The sequence below is a fragment of the Stegostoma tigrinum genome, chromosome 20 (genome assembly GCF_030684315.1).
Source record: "Stegostoma tigrinum isolate sSteTig4 chromosome 20, sSteTig4.hap1, whole genome shotgun sequence".
In the NCBI taxonomy this organism is placed as follows: domain Eukaryota; kingdom Metazoa; phylum Chordata; class Chondrichthyes; order Orectolobiformes; family Stegostomatidae; genus Stegostoma; species Stegostoma tigrinum.
This window is the reverse complement of record NC_081373.1, coordinates 17356297-17373597: the sequence shown is the minus strand read 5'-3', so window position 1 is coordinate 17373597 and position 17301 is coordinate 17356297. Positions and strand designations below refer to the sequence as shown.

General features: G+C 38.7%; 1 protein-coding gene across 7 annotated transcripts in view; it reads left to right on the top strand.

Annotated features, from left to right (window-relative positions):
• gpam (glycerol-3-phosphate acyltransferase, mitochondrial) overlaps window positions 1-16473 on the top strand; it is a 78846-nt gene extending 62373 nt beyond the window's left edge. For 6 of the 7 annotated variants that reach the window (XM_059653026.1, XM_048551221.2, XM_048551220.2 and 3 more), the window contains 7 exons: window positions 1316-1452; window positions 1960-2037; window positions 3322-3447; window positions 3965-4085; window positions 7659-7727; window positions 9149-9207; window positions 9616-13378. In XM_059653026.1, coding sequence (XP_059509009.1) covers window positions 1316-1452; window positions 1960-2037; window positions 3322-3447; window positions 3965-4085; window positions 7659-7727; window positions 9149-9207; window positions 9616-9729 — 704 coding nt within the window. In that variant the 3' untranslated portion in view covers window positions 9730-13378. Of the gene's footprint in view, window positions 1-1315; window positions 1453-1959; window positions 2038-3321; window positions 3448-3964; window positions 4086-7658; window positions 7728-9148; window positions 9208-9615; window positions 13379-14235 lie in introns of those variants that run through there. The other variant, XR_007249568.2, reaches the window with a different exon arrangement.
• Window positions 16474-17301: the final 828 nt, after the last annotated feature.

Sequence of the window (17301 nt, the reverse complement as noted above, 5' to 3'; positions counted from 1 at the left end):
ACACACCTGTGGAACTCCAATAGCCACCCACTACCATCCTGAAAAAGATCCCTTTATCCCTACTGTGCCTTCTGCCAGTAAGCCAATTTCTATCCATGCCAATACCTTGGCCCTAACACCTAGGTGGTAATGGTCATGGATTTGTAAGGCGCTGCCTGAGAACTTTGATGAATTTCTGCAGTGCATCTTGTAGATGCTACACACTGCTGCTCCTTAGCATTGGAGGTGGATATTTGAGGATGTGGTACTGATCAAGTGGGTTGTTTTATCTTGGATTGTGTCAGGTTTTTTGAGTGTTGTTGGAGCTGCACTCAACTGGACAAGTGGGGAACATTCTAATGCACTTCTGATTTGTGCCTTGTGGACAGGCTTTGGGTAGTCAAGAGGTGAGTTACTCACTGCAGAATTCCTAACCTCTGACCTCTTCACGTAGTCAGTGTGTTTACATGGCTGATCCAGTTGAGTTTCTAGTCAATGGTAACTCCAGGATGTTTTCTGGTGGGGGATTCCGTAATGATACGCCATTGAATGTCAAAGGGCAGTGGTTAGATTGTCTCTTATGGGAGATGCTCATTGCCTGACATTTGTGTGCACGAATGTTAGCTGTTACTTGTCAGCCCAAGCCTTGACATTATCCAGACTTGGACAATTGGACATGGACTGCTTCTGACCTTACGATGAAGGGAAAATCATTGAGGAAGCAGCTGAAGATGGTTGGGCTTGGGACACTATCCTGAGGAACTCCTGCAGAGATGCCGTGCAACTGAGATGACTGACCTCCAACAACCATAGCCATCTTCCTTTGTTCCAGGTCTGACTTCAACTGGTTGAGATTTTCCCTCTGATTCCGGTTGACTCCAATTTTGCTAGGGCTCCTGGATGCCACACACATAACGCCATATGTTCTTGTCCTCCTAAATTGAGCACGGTGTGTTTCAATTGAGGTTTGACCAATGTGTCTTTGCAAAAATGGAAAGAAAGTAGCCTTTTATCACTAGACTGTTGGAGTTTAGTTGATAAACTTATTTTTCAACTTAATTAATTAGAGTAATATATAAAAGCAGCATTAGGTCTTTCAGCATACAATTTCCAATGGGTTCACTTCCATGTGTCAGTGTTTGTACTGCACGTCAGTAAATTTTGGCAAAGTGAAATGGAATGAAAATTGATATGTGCTTTGTTTCCTTTTATGATAACAAAGTTTCTGAGGCAACCTAAGAAATGTCTTTCAGTATAATTTTTTCGGACTGAACAATTAGCAGTTTCACTGTCCTATTTCTAGCCAATTCTCATTCTTTCTTTCACTGTATTTCAGCCTGCTCTCTGTATGCTATTCTGAAGGAGAAGATCATAGAACCAGGTCAAATGGAGCTAACAGTCAGCCAGGAAAGACTTATTCGCACAGCTGCTAGTTTGTGCCATCTCCTTTCCAATGAAGTGACAGTGGCCTTGGTAAGTGCAAATGTGCTGCATAAGCCTTCCCATCTAATTGATGTTTGTGGAGATTTCAATAATTTTGGCTTAATAGACAAATTGTGACGAGTCTGGAATAATTAGCATAAAATGTGTAACTTAGAATTTTTTTTAAGATTAGATTAGATTAGATTCCCTACAGTGTGGCAACAGGCCCTTTGGCCGAACAAGTCCACACCGCCCCTTGAAGCATCCCACTCAGACCCATCCCCCTTTCACCCACACATCCCTGAACACTATGGGACAATTTAGCATGACCCATCCACCTAGCCTGCACATCTTTGGACTGTGGGAGGAAACCCACACAGACACAGGGAGAATGTGCAAACTCCACACGGACAGTCACCCGAGGCTGGAATTGAACCCGGGTCCCTGCCGCTATGAGGCTGCAGTGCTAACCACTGAGCCACCGTTTTGATCACAATGTGAATAATTTATAGTGTATTAAATATAAATTTATCTCGCCCTTTTCATTTCTGTTTGTAGCCCTGCCAGACTCTCTACCAGGTTTTCCATGATGCTGTTGGAAAGTTTATTCAGTATGGCATCCTGATGGTGGCAGAGGTGAGCCAACAATTGACTGGACTTTTAAATGTATGAACAACTACATCATTTGTAAATTTTCAACCACATGTATGAAGTGACATAAGTTGTCTAAAGAAACTACCCAAATCTCTTTTTTTTCTCTTTCTCTGCTTGTGGTAATTCTTTGGGAAACAATGAGGTTGCATTTACACGAAATCAGGTTGAACCACAGAAGAAAACATTAAAGATGCCATAATCTTGATTTGCTTTGACCTGATAATATATATTAACGTTAGTTCCTGTGGCAAGTTTTTAAAATGTTTGGCTATGATTCTCAAACAGAACCTGTAAACAATTATTTTTTTAATTATCTAGAATTAGATCATAGATTATAGATTCCCTACAGTGTGGAAACAGGCCCTTTGGACCAACAAGCCCACACCAACCCTTGGAGCACCCCACCCAGACCCATCCCCCTATAATCCACCTAAGCTGCACCTCCCTGGCCAGTCCACTTAACCTGCACATCTTTGGACTGTGGGAGGAAACTGGAATATCCAGAGGAAACCCAAGCAGACACAGGAAGATTGTAAAAACTCTACACAGACAATTGCCTGAGGATGGAATTGAACCTGGGTCCCTGGCTCTGTGAGGCAGCAGTGCTAACCACTGTGCCACCATTAAAAGTTAGAAGATTATTCTCAGTTCAGTAAAATGTTGCTGATCTAAATCCCACACCGAGAGTAAACTGCTCAAACTCCCACTATAGTGTTCTGGTGGACTTTTAATTCTAAACTACCCCAGCAACATAAACTTATTCACTTACTTTCTTTCTGAATTTTTCTTATTGTAATTTATGATACCCTTTAAAGCAAAGTGGCTCGTAAGTCATTCTGTTGTAATTCAATTTTATTACATAGATGTTAGATACTGTCAGAAAGATAGGTTTGCATGTATATAAAACCATTACACAATATATAGGCTTGGACCTTATTGTACACTTTTAAGGTTACACCCCCAGGATGACTATATAAACTGTTCTACTGTTTGTTTGAGGCTTGATCTCACAGTTCCTCTGTCTCTCTCACACTTACATGCGTGCGCGTGTAACCCTATCCAGTCAGTTAAGACTTATGTCATCCGAGGTAATATTTCAATTATTGTTCAGTTCTTCAGGTAACTATATTGTTCCATGTCAGCATTTTGCTTACACAACTGTATATATCTTTGGTATTCAATTGTTATAATGCAGTGCAATGTTAGCCATTTGTGTCTCATGTATTTTTCAAATCATAACTAAGTCTTTGATGATCAAATATTCAGGAGGATCTGAGCCCCAGTCCAACAGAGGAAACATGGGCTAATAAATATCCAGATGGTTTATCATGGAGAAGTGATGAAGAGGATGACAGTGATTATGGGGAAGAACAGAGAGATCGTTATCTAAAGGTGTTGTATTACAAAATTATTTAGACTTTATCAGATATTATGATTTCAGCAGTTTCATCCTCAATTGCAGTATAGCATAATTGGGCACTCAAAAGTTGAGTGTTTTTGCACTAGCTGTGTGATTACTGTTAAAAAAAAACAAGCAGTGCTTTCTATGATGCGTCATTTGATGCCAGAAATATACAAAAAGTTTTATGTCCTTACGTCAGCAATGTTTGATAATCAAAGTTAGTGGAATTGATTGATCTCTGCAAAAATGTTACTTAATTCTCCAGTCTGTTTACTCTATGCAAAATGCATGAAGTGGTCCCTGCTCATCAGCTTGATTGATTTTCTATTCAGTGCTGCTGTCGTAATATGAATCAGAGGGTTGGAACCTGATTATTGACTATACTGTAAACTGTTGGAAATCACTCACACAACTGCCCAATAATTGAACAATAATACCCAAGATCAACTAGTACATTAAGATATTGTGTTTACAAATACAACTTATTCTAAAACTTAACTGTTCTAGGTGAGCCAATCTCAGGATCATCAGGAGTTCATCACCTTCCTACAGAGACTGTTGGGCCCTTTGTTGGAGGCTTACTTTGCAGCTGCTGTTTTTATTCAAAGCTTTAGAGCTCCAGTTGAAGGTAGGTTTTACTCAAGACTTGTGGTTATGTTTGTTTTTAACAAATACATTTATACATGAGCTAAGTTAGCATTTCTTTTTCACTGTTAATTCAACGTCATTTGAGGTTTATTTATTAAAATTAATTTTTGTTGTGGCCAAGAACCTAATTAAGGTAAACTTTACAATCTATTATTTTTCTAACTACAAAAAGCAATAGAAAAGAGTAAAATAACACATAGATAATTAGATTTATGTACTAAGATCAGTAGCTTGAAGCTGCTACGAGATCTGTCTGCAGGGAGCAAATAACAAGACTTGGGGTTTGGCAGTGACCCCACTAAAGAAGGGCAAAGTTGATCGTGATTATTCTTGACTGCATCGAAACTATAATCATACAAAACATTTGATGTTAAATGCTAAACAGGGCCAAGAATGACTTGGCAAACCTCTTAAAACTTCTGATGTCTCCACGTTGCTGCTTTGTGACTCTCCTTGATTACAGAGGTACGCCATGTTCCAGTACAGGATGACTGAAGTTACGTAATTGGCCTTGACAAGTTAGTAATAATGGGAACTGCAGATGCTGGAGAATCCAAGATAATAAAATGTGAGGCTGGATGAACACAGCAGGCCAAGCAGCATCTCAGGAGCACAAAAGCTGACGTTTCGGGCCTAGAAACGTCAGCTTTTGTGCTCCTGAGATGCTGCTTGGCCTGCTGTGTTCATCCAGCCTCACATTTTATTATCTTGACAAGTTAGTAGTAAGCTGCCTTTTATAGCTGCTGCAGTGTATGTGGTGTAAACCAATCCACGATGGTGTTAGATAGGGACCCCTGATGAGGAGGAACAATAGTATATCTCCAGACCAAAGAGGTGTGAAACTCGGAAGGGGACTTTAGCGATTGTGTGTTCTTAATTGCCCTTGTCCCAGGTAGTAAAGATTGCAGTTTGAGAGGTGCTGTTGAAGCCTTGATGGGTTGCTCCTGTGCATTTTGTAGATTTTGTACATTGCTGTCATAATGCACCAGTGATGGAGGGTGTTTAACTTTTAAGATGATAGATGAAATGTTGATTAGCTTTGTTCTGAGTATTGTTGGTGCGATACTGATTCAGGCATGTGGGAAATATTCCCTTCCACTGTCATCTCTTACATGGTCATGGTGGATAGGAGTTAGGGAGCAAGTTACTGCAGAATTTCCAAGCTTTGACCTATTCTTGTATTTTCAGTATTAATGTCACTGTTCCAGTTACAATTCTGATCAAAGGTGGCTAACTGCAAATTAGAGTCTTTCAATTTACCATTGAATAAGCAAACAGCTTTTATGGATGTAAATCAAGCGAGCTTTTATAAAGAAAATATGAATTTTTATTGATGTGATTATCATGGTCCTTACAAATGTACAGAGATCCTGGAAAAGCACCAGGAGTGCTCTCAAGTTTTAGAAATATTATAATGGATTTGTAAAAAATTGTTCACAGCAAGTGGGCGCTGCTGGCTAGGTCAACATTTTTTGCCCATTCTAAATTGCCCTGGTGAAGGTGGTGGTGACTGCTTTCTTGAACTGCTGCAGTCCTTGGTATGTACAGGCATCCATAGTGCTGTTAGAAAGAGTTTCTTTCTAAAGAGGATCTTTGAACAGGTAAACAGTTGCGCGTCAGGATGACATGTGGTTTGGAGGAAATCTTGCAGTTGGTAGTGTTCCAATACATTAGCTATTTTGTCATTCTAGGTGGTAGATTGGAAGATACTGTCAAAAGAGTCTTGCTGAATTATTGCAGTGCATTTTGTAGATGGTACAAACAGCTGCCATTGTGTATCAGTGGTAAATGGGTGAATGTTGACAGTGGTGAATGAAATAAGAATCAAGTCAGCTGCTTTGTCCTGAGTATTGTCAAACTTCTTGATCTCTGCTGGACCTGCATTCCTCCAGGCAAGTGGAGAGGTATTCCATCACACTCCTAAGTTTTGTAATTTTGATGGTAGACAGGCATTGGGAACAGGAGGCGAGTTACTTCCCACAGAATTCCTGGCCCCCGATCTGCTCTTGTAGCCATAGTTGGTTGTATTTAATTTCTCATCAGTGTTAACCCCCATGATGTTGATAGTGATGTTCAACTTTGATAGTGTCTTTCAACAACAGGGTCAGAGGGTGGGATTGTTGCCATTGGTGAACAGTCAGATTATCTTTGGTTGAAGTGATCCTAGACCATAGCGCCATAAGAAATACCAACAGGAGTAGGCCATTCAGCCTCCCAAGCCTGCTGCACCACTCAAGAGGATCACACCTGATCTGAAGCTACTCACTTACACTTTTCTACCCTTTCCCCATAACCCTTGATTTCCCTATTGATCATGAACCTATCTATCTCAGCCTTAAATATACACAAGGACTCTGCCTACACTGCAGTCTGTGACAAAAGGTTCCAAAGACTCTCACCCCTCTGAAAGAAGAAATTCCTCCTCATCACAGTCTTAAATTGGCAACTCTTAATTCTGAGACTATGCATTCTCTTTCTAGAATCTCCCATGAGGAAAAATATCCTCCTAGTATTTACCCATTCAAGCCCCTTAAAAATTCTATGCAATTCAATGAGATTACCTCTTATTCCTCTAAACTCCAATGAGTAGTGTCCCAACCTGTGTAATCTTTGCTCATAAAACAATTCCTCAGCACGAGGGATCATCCTAATGAACTTTCCCTTGACTGCCTCTGATGAAATGGTTCCACAAAAATGTAACCATAATTTTTTAGTTCAAATCTAGATGCTGTTGCTGCTTCAGTATCTGAGGGGTGGTCAATGGTGCTGAACATTGAGCAATCATAGTGGACCTCCCAACTTCTGACCTTATGATGATAGAAGGTCATTAATAAAGCAGCAGATGATGTTTTGGTTGAGAACACTATCCTGCAGTGATGTCCTTAGAATGAGATGATTGATCTCCAACAACTGCAGTCATGTCTGTTTGTATTCAGTATGACTCCAACCAGCAGAGAGGTCCCCTCGATTCCCGTTGACCCCATGTTTTGCTCAGGCTCTTTGATGACATAATTAGTCAAATGTTGCCTTAATATCACGGACAATCACCCTCCCCTAACCTCAGGAGTCCAGTTCTCTTTTCCATATTTGAACTAGGGCATAATTAATTCAGGACCTGAATGGCATTCACCAAACTGAGTGTCAGCGAGCAGATTATCAATTTCAAAACAAGTCATAAAATCAAACCTATTAACTAGAAATGAATCTTTGACTGAAAATATGTTTTGATCCGTATTTGGTTAGTATACTGGTATAATAGCTGTTCTTTGTTCAGCCTGGTCCCCAGCTGTGTCAAATAATTTCTCAAAATTCAACAGTAAACTGTACCTGCTTTTGTTAGCGTTTCTCCATAACAATAATCAGTTTATAAAAGAGTTACTTGTGTATTTTTCTTTCCTTTTCAAACAGCAGTTCAGTCATCAGTTGAATGTGTTTGATAGAATGCTTCACAAAATAAGGGAGAAAGAAAATGCAATCTAATATTCTGAAATAATCTGTTTTCATGTGTAAATGGCTATGTTATAGTTTTCAGAAATATATTATTGTTTTTCAGAAGCTGAATACATCAGCAAGTTTCACAAGTATCTCTTATCCAGAACAGAAATGAAGGTTGCAGTATTTGGTGAGTTCTGAACAAATACATTATGTTGCTGTCTTCCCAATTTAAATCTTTTTTACACAGAGTGACTAAACTGCGTCCAGGAACTTCTAAAATAAATGATTATTATTCATTTCTGCACATTTTTAAGATCAATCCTAATCTTTCTGATGATTTGTATTTGCCTGTTTATAAAAATACTATTATGCTTTATAAACAAAACCAGAATTAGCTGATTAAGCTTTGGTTTAACATTTAACCCATAAATCAGCCTGTCTAGCAATACAGCGTACTGATATAAACCATTAACCCAGATTTTGTGTTTAAATATTGGAGTTAGACTTAAATCAAAAGTTTCCAGAGTCTGTGGCTAAAGTAAACTGCCTGGTGCATGGTTGATAAATTCTAATCATCGCCCTGTGGAGGCAAACAAAAGTCAAAATTATTTTGGACAAAAGAACGCAGAAGACAGTCATCTGTTGACTTGCAACAAGAACATGTTCCTACCAATTTACATGCTGTCCCAAGTGACAAGGTTTTTAACCATTTAACACTGATTAACACAGACAATAATTTAATTTTGTAGTCTTAACCAAAACAAGTCAGCATAAACTGCTCCATGTTCTCAGTAGAGTAATACATGCTGCATATCATTGTACAAGTCAACAAGAATATACATTTAAACATACAGATTAATTTGATAAGACCATGGCTGATCTGATGGTCTGACATTTTTGACGACCCCCAATAATCTTTCACCTGGCTTATCAAGAAGCTACTTCTGTCTTAAAAATATGGAGAAGCTGTGGTAGCAGCGTTCCAGAGAGACTCAACCTTCTAAGACATAGAGTTTATCCTTATTTGTCTTAAATGGGCAACCCTGTATTACCCCTATTTCTAGAATCTTCTTAAAGAGGAAACATGTTCTCCACTTCCATCCGTTAGGACCTGTCGTAATCTTATATGTTTTAATTGTGTCGCCTCTTTTTCTAAACTGCAACAGGTCCAAGCTTAGCCTGTCCAGCCTTTCCTAATGGATAACCAACTTATTTCAGACTTTAACCTTTCTGAACTGCTGTTTTAGTATATTTTAAGAGGTGTGAATGCTTGTGGCATTTTCTGCTGTTCTACCAGAAGAATCAAGGCTTTATAAGGGAGGGAATGACATCAGTTTGTGCCTTTGTTTTCCTTGATCTGAAGCTGAAAATATAAAATAACAATGCCATCTACAAATTTATCTCGCCTATTATCAAGTAAACTGATTGTTTCCAGCCAGTATTTTCTTACAGCAATTAAGATTATGATCTCAAAGGAATACAACTCCATCTTAGCGCTGGTGTTCTGTATTGTGCCTTACTTGGTGTATTACTCCTGTTGTATAATGTTTCCTTACCACATGTAACAACAGATCATTTACTGGTTCAATACTTTTCCCTTTCCTGTAGGTGAGAGTGCCACCTTCTGCCTTGCAAAAAGTGCAGTGAAGACTCTTAAAGATCTCAGGGTATGTACTACTTTCCATGTTCCTTTTCACTGAGTTCTGAGCTACTGTATGAATGATTTACTACGCCAAGTTAATTTATGGTTTCACCAGCTGGCAGTGTGAAATGCAGACTGAAGCTGTAAGTTAAGACATAGTGATCTTATAACATTCAGAAGCAGCATGCAGGCCTTCCTATAATCTATTTGTTAAATCGTCCCAAGAAATAATCCTTCAAGACAGTAGCTGGTGTTGGGAGCTTTTTAGAATACTATCATACTTGTGTTCAGATGTAATTGTGAGAAGAGAAAATCATGGTTCCTGCAAGCTGTGTGCCTGAGTAAAATTGTCAAGTGGTTTTATAGAATAGTCAAATGTCATGTGTTTTATAAAATAATCAAATATATAATGCAAACAATTCTGCCTATCCAGGTTTTCAAAGTACAGAAGAGTGGGAGCTCTACCTTGGAACTGAGCAACACCTTTCTACCTCTCATCAATCGACAGAAATTGCTGGAGTACATCCTTAAATTTACTGTTGTATAGAAAGTGCTGGACAAGGTGGTGCAAATGGTGATTTATTAATGTGGACTGATTAACCATTTGAATTGAAAATTGACATTTGAAAATGGAGTTGAATATTTCACTTGCTGCATTTTCTAATTTGATTTTTTTCACTTTTACTAAAAAGCATATGGCCAGATGTCTTTCTTACCCATACATTTCAAGGTAACATACCATTCCACTTGGTATCACCTATCTGTGTCTTTTGATGCGGGTATATTGAAAGTGTACTTCCCTAAGAGGTGATTGCCATCATTGCTGCTGACTTGTTGTATACACTGATGTTTTATGGTAGCCCAAGAAACTGTGTAAGTTTGTTTCATTCTGTTGCTTATGTAATTTATGCTTGTTAGTTAGTTTGAAGATATTTTACACTATTACTGACAAATTGTGTCATAGGCCATAGATTGTACTATGAAATTCAGCAATAATGAATGAGGTATCAAATCATCAAGATTCTTAGAACACTGGGGAACATTTTGCCATGTGAGAAACCCATTTGCTAAAACGTTTTGTGTGCTAAAACCTAAGTGATCTACCACTGTGAATTCTATTAAGGTTAGACTGTGGGCTTTCCTCACAAATGTTTTTGTCAGCATCTGCCATTCCCCAGACTTCATATCAATACCTTCAATTTAATACAATTGTTTTGTACTTGGGAGTGAACCTGAGTGCTTGTTATGGACTTAATGAACCTACACTTTAGCACTAATCACATTCTACTGGAAGATGACCTATCTTGAAAGATGGCAGTCTTTAGAATAATTTGTAAATTCTGCGACTGTAATGTCTGCTGCCCGATGCACTTTCAAAAGATATGTTACTTAAAGTTCATTTTTTAGATTCTTGTATAGGGCCCTGACTCTTCCAGGTAGCCAATGGTCATATTAAAGCTGTTTATCTTAATAAAGATATTTTCTTCCTTCTTCGACTTGACAACCATTCCCATGCATGGTTCCAGAATAGGGGGCAGCATCTGACTTGGTCCCTGCATTTTGCCATGCTGCATGAGACAGCACGAAATATGTGAAGAATATATGCCAAGAAAAATGTGACAAATTTGTGCATTTATATGACCTCAGCTGCAAGAAGATGTAAGTGAATAATCCAGTTTGATATGTGCTTGTCCTTAGTACTACCATCCCCTAGCTCATGAGTGTTTCATCTGTTTCTTTTGCCTCCCCCCTTGTTTCGCCCAGCCTTTATCATCACCACCAACTTCATCCCCTGTCCCATCACCACCATTTTTCTAACTCTTCAGTCTGGCCAAATTGACATTGGGTACTTGTTGTTTGAGGATTCGTAATTACCAATCTATGCTCAATCACGCTGTCCTGCATAAATGACTAATTGCGTTAACACTTATTTGGTCTATATTTTGTGTGTGCTGTTTCTCAAATTACAGATTACTTTAGACTTAGTGGAAAAACACATACTTTGATTAAATCCACAGTACTTAGTGACCAAAACAAAAGCCATATAACTTCAAAAAGGCCAAATGTTTACATTAATTGTACCTTGGCAATAAGGTTGTCTTTCCAATAGTTGTGTCTGTTTAAGAATACTGTGCATGGCTACTAATCTAAAAACAATTAAGTTCAAATCCCAGCCTTGATGGAATTGTTGTTAACCAATCATCACAATGCCCCTGTCCCAACATTCAGATTGCCTTTTGTATGATAACCATGTATGTGGTGATGTAGTGAGACAGACAAATAGGTTTTAAACCATCCCAAGTTTTTCAATGTGCATTTGTTGCTAGTTGGTTAAAGATCGACCCCGGGTATGTGTGAAGCCTGCAACAGCATTACAACCAACAGTTTTTAAAGTATAGTACCAGAGAATGGAACCATTTTGAACTTTGCATAATCTTATTAAAGCAAACACTACAATATAGAGTCCAATTCATTCCTCTGGTGCACGTCAACCTAAAATTTACAGTATATGCCAGTACTGTGTGTGCGTAAAATTCTTACAATCTGCAATATTTTGTCTTTTCCATCTTAAAGGAGAGACTTTCTAACCTGAAGTTTTATAGTTGCATTATCATCAGTCAGAGAATTTCATTTAAGTAAGCTACACTTCCAGCTTGAAACAGTGTAGTGAATGAATGGTAAATCGTGGAATGGTGGACCACGTCATTACAGATATTTAGTAAGAAAGCACTTCGATGTCATTTATAAAGGCTGGGATTAGGAGACCACTTTGTTGCTATGAGATGTGTAAATACTATAATCCATTAACACTTTGTACAGTTTATTTTATTGTGTATCTATTTATTGAAGATCTCAGCTATTCCCTTTTCATTGAGTTAACATGAACTCATGCTGTTTTGAATCTTGGGAGAAAAGAAGTTAGGCCTTAATTGTTAAAGTTCCACATCACATAGCTGAATAACTTAAATCACTCTCGTGGAAAACGTTACCTTTGTGTTCGACCAAAGATTTTCCACAACCTAGTTGCACTGTATTTTAGCTTGTATTTGTTCAGTTTTGTGTATGTCCATTTCTAATATATGCAATATGTTAGTATGTTGAAGAAGGGTACAACATGCTGCATTAGTTGATGTTGCGATTTTATGAGTGAATGGCTGCAGAACTGGCAAGTTGAATTTCTGCCTTGTGTTTCAGTGAGGATGGAATTGTACTGTATGCTTCTGGTGTATGATGGGGTTCAAAGAAGAAGCGCATATGCTGTAAATACAAAATAGAAGCAGAAACATGAACTGTCTTTTCTCTTTCAGACACTGACTGGCCTGCTGGCATATTCCCAGCAGTTTCTAATTTTGTTCAGGTGTGTAGTTCGTTTATACCATAGATATCTTTTCTTTTAACTTGTTTTATCGTTTTAAAATCAATTTCATGTTACAGTGCCAGCAGAAGTAAAAACTGGAAGATTTAGTTCTAGAAGTAGGATACTGATATACAGACAGTTTAGGAATATTGGGTTGTGTAAGTTAAACTATTATGTTGGTGGGAACAAAATTCTCATTCTAAATATAAATTGAAATGTAATAAAGGTGATGAGGTAAACATGCAGCAGATTTTAACTAACTGAAAAGCAACAGCTGGAAACAGTTAACTGATCAGGGCAAGCTCAGGAATGTGACATAACCTTGATTACTAGAAGCCTTAATTATTTGGTGCTTCCAAAATTAAGAGAGAGCTTAGACCATTATTAAAGCCATATAGAAAATAAATGTGTCATGGATGAAAACACTATTATAGCAGTTCACTGTCATTTTACAGTATTTACTTTGTTATCAGCCATTTGATATATATATATATATATATACACCTTGTTATCTCAGATTCTGCAGCATCTGCCATTCCTACTATCTCTGATATATTCTGTTTCTTTAAATCAAAATTGATGTGAGATTCAAGATAATTGAGATGTTTTGGCAAAGACCAACTGTGCGGAGAAGACCCTCACCATTTCAAATTGGTATCCACTTTCAACATGGCAGTTGTCACTCATCCAGCAAACTAATGGAATTTTTAAGTGTAAACACCAGTAAACAAGTCATGAAGTTAAAATAGTTTCAGAAATAGTAGGAACTACAGATGCTGGAGAATCTGAGATAACAAGGTGGAGAGCTGGATGAACACAGCAGGGCAAGCAGCATCAGAGGAGCAGGAAAGCTGATGTTTCGGGCCTAGACCCTTCTTTAGAAAGACCCTCCTTCTAAAGAAGGGTCTAGGCCCGAAACGTCAGCTTTCCTGCTCCCGTGATGCTGCTTGGCCTGCTGTGTTCAACCAACTCTACACCATGTTATCTCATGAAATTAAAATAATACACTTTTCCACAACCAGTTTTGTTCCTTTTCCTGAAAGCTACTATTGGTTGGAACACATGAATTCCACTGACCTTCCAGTAGCCTCCTAAAAGTGACTTCTTTTCATAAGTGGGCCTGGTCTTTGAGTGCAGTTTGTGTGTCAACATACAGGCCATGGCCAATCCTGTCCTTGCTTGACAACAAAATTGCATTCATCCAATTTTGCAGGGGGCAAGGAATCAGGATTGAGATCAAGAGCAGAAATCCCAGCTAATTTATCCCCATAGCCACAAGACACTGAAGCTGAGAACAGCTGACTCAGCAGATGTAAGAAAAGTAAACCTGGGACTGGATATTGTAGTTTGCAATAGTTGGTAATGGCACATTGCATATTTAGTGAACTACGTGGGATTTCTATCGAATGCATGTTCAGAGGTAGTTGAATGTTTATCCTTCATATGTATTTTTAAGATTCCAATTTTGACTAATTACATTAAACAAATATTACTAAGTTTTTAGTAATGTCATGAAGTGAATAAAGTAGGTAAAAATACAGAACAGGAAAAGGTATAACTCCATTTTTGCGGTTCAGTTATATGTGAGTGATCTTGTCAATGTATATATTGGTGGATGATCTTGACCTACTTGAGAACTTGAAGGCTTTATCCTTCCATTCATGTATCACACAAAGTCAGCTTTTACCTTACCAGGTCAATCCCTGACAGACTGCTGCAGTTTATTCTGATTTGGTGATGGAAAAGGTTAATTGAGGAGGTTAGCTGTTTTCTTTCATTTACGAACTGATGATTGAGTGGAATTGTATAAAATATTGCAAAACTCTATTTTAATTTAGTCCAAGGATATTGCAAATTAACAGTAGATGGAAATTTGAATATATAAATATTGAGGTTGCAGCGTTCTTAGACAGAGAGGACTTGGATCCTATCTTGCTACAAGTGCTGCAACCGCAGTATTCATTCAGCTCTGTCTAAGCTATTGCATGGAATTGCATTTTGACTATCAACAAATGTCTACCAAGGAGAATGCACCTTTTTGGTTATTCTATTTATTAGCAGTAGGTATTTCATATACCAATAAAAAATATTTCAGGTCAGTACAATATTTTGAAGAGGATTGACACGAAAGCTCTGATGTACAAAGCAAAGCTGCTTGTTAGGAATGTCAACATTTGGGAATGTGACACAAAAGGCTAGTTATTGCTCAGGACACAATCACTACAGCAGAAGCAAAGAAAGGGCTGGGACTTTCCTTGTGAACAGTTTTGGGCTGTTGTCTGTCTGTAGCTTTCTTTATAGAGATGGAAAAAGGGGAAAATGAGAAAATGTGTAAGGGCTGAAACTGTTTGACTGTTGTGGCCTTGAGGTTGAAATGCAAAATCTTGGAGACAATTCTTAAATATCCCATGTCTTGTTTGAGGAAAACTGTTTTGCCATCTCTGTAAAATAAAAGTTTATAACATAGTTTTGTGCTGCTTTCTTCAGTGTTCTGGCCTAGAAGTTACTCATCAGTAGTTAGTAAAGTCCTCAATATGTACCATAAGTTCTTGCAACACTGTTTTTGGTAAGTCTGTCCAAGCTGATCTTTTCAGGATCGATACACAAGAGAAAAGCTAATTTGTTTAATTTTTTATTAATGCCTGCTTCTGTTTTCCATGGACTTCCATGTGAAAAGCAAATAAAAAGGGAAAAGTGAACAAAAGCCTTGGCCTGTTATGTGCTAAAGCACAAATAGGAGTTTTACTCTGAGCTGACCCTACAGAGTCAACTAACGGTTAGCTAACTTTAGAGGTTTTAGTTATGTAGAAGGGTTTGGAAAGTTAAAGTATTTGTTAAATTAGTGCAGACAAGACTTAACTGTTTCAAACCAGAGCTGATGAGATTAGAATTCTGTGGTGGTGGATGTGGAGGTTTTTGGTTCTCTGACCTTTTGCAACTTTGGAACCCCTGTACAAGTAATTTTTATTACAGAAATGGTCATTCCCACAAGGTTTATGACAACCTTGCACTTTGATATCAGAACTCCTCCATAGTTCAACTGTACGGGTTCCGTTGGTTAGAAATTAATAACAATGGAGCAACAAGCTTAGGAGAGTTGGAAGTATGGGAACATAAGAACTGAAAGGGAAAGTAGATTTTTGTCTGCACAGAGGTTTACTGGAATATTTTTAATGCCCAAATCAATAAAGCAGAGACTATGTCATTAAAAGTGGAACTGGACGAATAGTTGAAAAAGACCAATATATGACCATAGAGGGTTATGAAGTACAATCGGATAGTTCCAGTTGAAGAACTAGCATTGGTGTGATGGATCAAATGGTCTTTAATTTGACCTATACTTCCTGATTCTGTCAGAATAAATGTGATAAATTGCAGACCAACTGATCGATGCTAAGTTTAAATGATTTTGGTTTGTGTTACAATTTTTCTTCCTGCGTACTGTGATAACATTCAAGGTCACTGGCTATTTTTCTACAATTATACTCCAGTATTGTATTTTATCATAACGTGTACTCAAGCTTGAGAAGAGGTGGTCAAAATGCAAATTTTCCACAAGAGCAAGAGATGCTGATTTATGGGCTTGTCTCGAGCCATTGATGAGCACTCTCTCAACCATTTGAATATCTATGTCTCCAGATGTCAGCGTTATTGTCTGGCAGGTCATCCTTTTTGGTTTAGGACACAAGGAAAGAAGGATTAAAGCGAAGGTTAATAATGGAAGCACGTTAAACTGGCTTAGAAATTTAGCTTGCAGGAAGCTTGGTTGGAGTTACTTTGTTTTAAGTAAAGGCACTTGATTTATATGGGCAAGTGTGGCATGTTTGTAATTCTACATCGTACAAAGATAAATTGTACTGATTGAAATAAGTGAGCTAATCATAACTACTTGTTTGTTCATTGACTGTGAAATAAAGCAGGTTAACAATTCTTTCCTCTTTTGTCCTCTCTCTTGTTTTTTTCTCATCCACCCTCAAAAAAGTTGAAATGTTATATTTATGTAACAGTAATATTACACTGGATCAGAGATAATGGGAACTGCAGATGCTGGAGAATTCCAAGATAATAAAATGTGAGGCTGGATGAACACAGCAGGCCCAGCAGCATCTCAGGAGCACAAAAGCTGACGTTTCGGGCCTAGACCCTTCATCAGAGAGGGGGATGGGGGGAGGGAACTGGAATAAAAAGGGAGAGAGGGGGAGGCGGACCGAAGATGGAGAGTAAAGAAGATAGGTGGAGAGAGTATAGGTGCGGAGGTAGGGAGGGGATAGGTCAGTCCAGGGAAGACGGACAGGTCAAGGAGGTGGGATGAGGTTAGTAGGTAGATGGAGGTGCGGCTTGGGGTGGGAGGAAGGGATGGGTGAGAGGAAGAACCGGTTAGGGAGGCAGAGACAGGTTGGACTGGTTTTGGGATGCAGTGGGTGGGGGGGAAGAGCTGGGCTGGTTGTGTGGTGCAGTGGGGGGAGGGGACGAACTGGGCTGGTTTAGGGATGCAGTAGGGGAAGGGGAGATTTTGAAACTGGTGAAGTCCACATTGATACCATATGGCTGCAGGGTTCCCAGGCGGAATATGAGTTGCTGTTCCTGCAACCTTCGGGTGGCAGCATTGTGGCAGTGCAGGAGCCTCCTCCCCTCCCTACTTCCGCACCTATACTCTCTCCACCTATCTTCTTTACTCTCCATCTTCGGTCCGCCTCCCCCTCTCTCCCTATTTATTCCAGTTCCCTCTCCCCATCCCCCTCTCTGATGAAGGGTCTAGGC